Consider the following 4,453-nt stretch of genomic DNA (forward strand, 5'->3'; position numbering starts at 1 on the left):
CTATCAGGGTTTACGCCCCTTTTTGCTTCAAGCAAAAACGTGCAAAAGTTACAGCTAATGACAGTTAGACAAGTTTCCGTTATCTGCAACATTTTGTTTCAGCCGTCGCACCCCAACACGTTTCCTGTTGACTTATTCATGGCTTATCTTTAACACCTTCTGCATCACTAGTTGCTAAGCAAAGACAAAGCAAGACGTGTTCCACCTTTACCCTAGAAAATAAATCTATGTGATGTTTGTGTATGTAAGCCTGTTATGCATCCATTCACTACACTCCACGCCATCCCTGCAGCATATCAGTTCAGACGGTCACGCTGAATGAAGCTTTTGACCTTCTTAGGGCTGAGTTACAACTCATATGAGCACGATTGCAATATGTGTGTAAAACATCATTTATATACTCTTCAATGTTTAACCTTTGCCACCCTCATAAGAAATAGGTGTTTCCTGTTTTTGGCTCGCTCCTCTCTTATCCGTTCATGGACTACAGTTCAGCATTCAGCACAAGAGAGTGGACAGCTTCCAGTACCTGGGTGTCCACATCACTCAGGACCTGTCATGGTCCTGTCACATTAACACCCTGGTTACGAAAACCTGTCAGCGTCTCGGTACATATAGGGGGTCATAGGGGTGAGCGGGGGTAGGTTAGAGTGTATCTCCGAACCTCGGAGAGATCATGGAAGACTTGAGGAATCTTCTCCAGATCAATGGGCTCTGAAGGGGGTAGTTTTGCGGGATCCATTCTGGTCTCAGGGTTGAAACAGCTTTGTAAACAGCGGGGACCCCAGCCCAGGATCTGACACGATGACCAGGAGATATGGGGGTTGTGCCGACAGAACCAGGGATAGCCCAGGATGGGCGTGCGTATGGGCTGCGTTTGGTACTGGAGCGGGTAGGGTTGAAGGGGGGTCGACTGAGGCTAATGGGATATGAAGTTGAGAAGCGAGATTCTGAAGTTTTAAAAGTAGAGATCGTGTCTGTCTCCTGAATCCAAACTGGAAGCTGGTTCCACAGAAGAGGGGCCTGAAAACTGAAGGCTCTGCCTCCCATTCTACTTTTAAATACTCTAGGAACAACAAGTAGGCCTGCAGAGCGAGAGCGAAGTGCTCTAATAGGGTGATATGGTACTACAAGGTCATTAAGACAAGATGGGGCCTGATTATTTAAGACCTTGTATGTGAGGAGCAGGATTTTGAATTCTGGATTTAACAGGAAGCCAAAACAGGAGAAATCTGCTCTCTCTTTCTAGTCCCTGTCAGGACTCTTGCTGCAGCATTTTGGATCAGCTGAAGGCTTTTCAGGGAGTTTTTAGGACTTCCTGATAATAATGAATTACAGTCGTCCAGCCTGGAAGTAATAAATGCATGAACTAGTTTTTCAGCGTCACTCTGAGACAGGATATTTCTAACTTTAGAGATGTTGCACAAATGGAAGAAAGCAGTCTTACATATTTGTTTAATATGTGCGTTGAAGGACATGTCCTGGTCAAACATGACTCCAAGGTTCCTCACAGCGTTACTGGAGGCCAAGGTGATGCCAAATGTATTCTGCAGCAGGACAACGACCCCAAACACACAGCCAAAGTCATTAAGAACTATCTTCAGTGTAAAGAAGAACAAGAAGTACTGGAAGTGATGCTCTGGCCCCCACAGAGCCCTGATCTCAACATCATTGTGTGTGTCTGGGATTACATGAAGGATGTGAGGAAGCCTACATCCACAGAATATCTGTGCTTAGTTCTCTGAGATGTTTGGATCAACTCACCAGCCGAGTTTCTTCAAAAACTGTGTGCAAATGTACTTAGAAGAAGGCAAAGGGTGGTCACACCAGGTACTGGTTTGATTTAGATTTCTCTTTTGTTCATTTACTGTATTTTGTTGACTGATGAAAATACACGATGAACACTTCCATTATTGAAAGCATGTTTACAACTTTTCTTTCTCACCTGCCTAAAACTTTTGCCCAGTAATGTAAATTTAGAGTGTGTGAAAGATTTTCAGTGTCCTGTATAAAAGTGTGTGGACGTGTGGGTTTCAGCATGAAGAAATCTGTTGTCAGAGGTAATTCTAGGTAACATATCCTCATATTTTACTTTCTTTTAAAAGAATTTCCAAGGAAGAAGGAATAAAAAAACCTGACTTTCTTGATGTCCCCATCTCCCCTCCCATCACCCTTTGCTGCTATCAAACAGTATAAATGAGGCTCTGCTCTGTCGCTGCAGCACGTTCAGCATCTGATTCTCCCACTGACGTTTCTGCGTTCATAGCCGGTGAGTTACAGCTTTGTACATAAATGCAGCAGCTGTAAGAATTAATCTTGCCTGGGGTTTGTAGCTGCAGGCATTAGATCTTTTGGTAAAATAAACTGAAATATGGTGCAGGCTCATTTACACGCATTAAAATTCACAGAGTTTCTGATTTGAACTGAAATCTGTAAAATGTCTCTTAAATGAAAATAACTGTAACTTCTGTCCTTTAGAATCATGAGTAAGAACTCCATCAGCACTAACCAGGAGATGCGTAAAGGCGAGTCCCTCGTCAGTGTAAATGGAGACTTCAAAGCCATCCTACAGGTGGGAAAATGTGACCTTGTCCTCATCAGTTTATGATTACATGGCCCAAAAACACAGCTGATAACATTAAAAGTTGACAGCTGGTCTTTAACGTGCAGATATAGAAAGAGATCAGCTTTACTGGCCACTTTTTCCTGGCTAGAAAACTTTTCTTTTGATAATGATTTTTTAGTGAAGTTTATGAAAACCCTTCCTGAGAAAATGGCAATAAAACGAATCTATGAATAAAAGAGCCCTAATGATGAGATTTCACCAAAACAAAGAGATTTATTTATTTATTTATTTATTGTCATTGTCAGAGAACAATGAAATTGCGTTTGGAGCTTCCGTACAACCCGTAAATAAAATAATGAAGAAAATAATAAATACCTCTTAAAACCCAAGTGTAAATATTTAACCCAGTGTGACTCCAGTGCAATAAGACAATCCTTAACAACAACATGAGAACATGACAGTAATGTTCATAAGAAATTCAGACAAAGACATGAGAAAACATGACAAAAACAACAATGCAACCCGTTCAATATTTGATGTCAGATAGATAGTTATCTATTTAAGAAAGATGCACCAATGCAGACCAGTTCAGTACTATTAAGAAGTTGGATATGATTATTGTCCATGAGAGGGGGGCAGAGAGTTCAGGAGCCTCACAGCCTGTGGATACAGGCTGTTGGCCAATCTGGATGTTCTGGATGATCAGGAAGTTAGGAATAAAGAAATAAAGAGAAGTGGGAAGTCTCAGACGCTGACAATTACATCTGAATATTCACTTAACACCTGATTTGCTGAAAGCTGCACAGCTATTCTACCTTGTTTTAACGAATCGTATCGTCGTCCATATGATTTGTAGCTCACAGTATAAACGTTCAAACTGATCCGCTCTCTTTGCTTCCACTTTGCAGGAAGATGGCAACTTTGTCGTCTACAAGTGGTCTCCTATCTGGGCCACAGGCACAAACGGCAAAAACCCTGCGCGGCTCCTCCTGCAGTCGGATTCCAACCTGGTCCTGTACACCCAGGACGATAAACCAGTTTGGAGCTCTGGAACCGCCATTAACGCCGACATCAGGACGATGCGCCTGACCCTGACCAACGATGGTCGTCTGGTTGTTACAAGGAATGGAGCACAAATCTGGTGCTCTTAAAGCTCACGATGTCATTCAGAGATCCAGACTAAAGGCGTGATGTCCTGAGAGCCGCGCGCTCTGTTTCACATCCGAATAAAAGCTCTGTGATGTTTCTGCTGTGTGTGTGTTACTGTCTCAGTCAGATGAACTCTCAGCACGTTATCATCGTCTGTTTAAAACAAGCGTCCAGTAAAGCTCACAGAATAGACGTAGTATTAAATCTGTGTTACCTGCTGACTGGAAAACGTCTGTTTCCAGGACAGCAACAAAAATCTAACTGTTCTCTGTGTGGACCCACAGCGGGCAGGTGTGGGCGGGGCCAACCTGCAGGCTCCAGGTGTGCGTGTGCTGACACATACAGGCAACTGAGAAGGAGTTCTGTGGGCTCATTGGAAGCTTTTAAAATCTCAAATCTGACCGTGTGGTGGCGTTCTCACCTGTACTGTAGATAACACAGGTGAGTTTTACAAATTTCTCTTCCATCCAGTCGGGGGAGCCAAACGTCTGCCTGTCAGAGCCCCTGAAACTCAGATGTGTGTCAGTGAATCTGCACGTCTTCTTGCTTTGGTCACATTTAGTTTCCAGTGGTTGTAAACACATGCGTCACTAACAGGTAACTTCCTGCACTGCTGAGATTAGTGTAACAGCAGCACCGCATGTGGTGGATGTTTCTGAGGCCGTGTGCACCATCCCTGCTGGAGGTGACATCATCCTCCTTCTTATAGTTTGTTTCTGTCTTCCTGAAAAGGACACA

General features: G+C 43.4%; 1 protein-coding gene across 1 annotated transcript; it reads left to right on the forward strand.

Annotated features, from left to right (window-relative positions):
* Nucleotides 1–2,210: 2,210 nt before the first annotated feature.
* Nucleotides 2,211–3,828, forward strand: LOC112435719 (B-type lectin plumieribetin-like). The gene is made up of 3 exons (XM_024804624.2): nucleotides 2,211–2,269; nucleotides 2,479–2,572; nucleotides 3,475–3,828. Exons 2-3 carry the CDS (start codon nucleotides 2,483–2,485, stop codon nucleotides 3,715–3,717), a joined length of 333 nt encoding a protein of 110 aa, XP_024660392.1. The 5' UTR covers nucleotides 2,211–2,269; nucleotides 2,479–2,482; the 3' UTR covers nucleotides 3,718–3,828.
* The last annotated feature ends 625 nt before the right edge of the window (nucleotides 3,829–4,453 follow it).

The sequence above is a fragment of the Maylandia zebra genome, linkage group LG13 (assembly GCF_041146795.1).
Source record: "Maylandia zebra isolate NMK-2024a linkage group LG13, Mzebra_GT3a, whole genome shotgun sequence".
Taxonomy (NCBI): domain Eukaryota; kingdom Metazoa; phylum Chordata; class Actinopteri; order Cichliformes; family Cichlidae; genus Maylandia; species Maylandia zebra.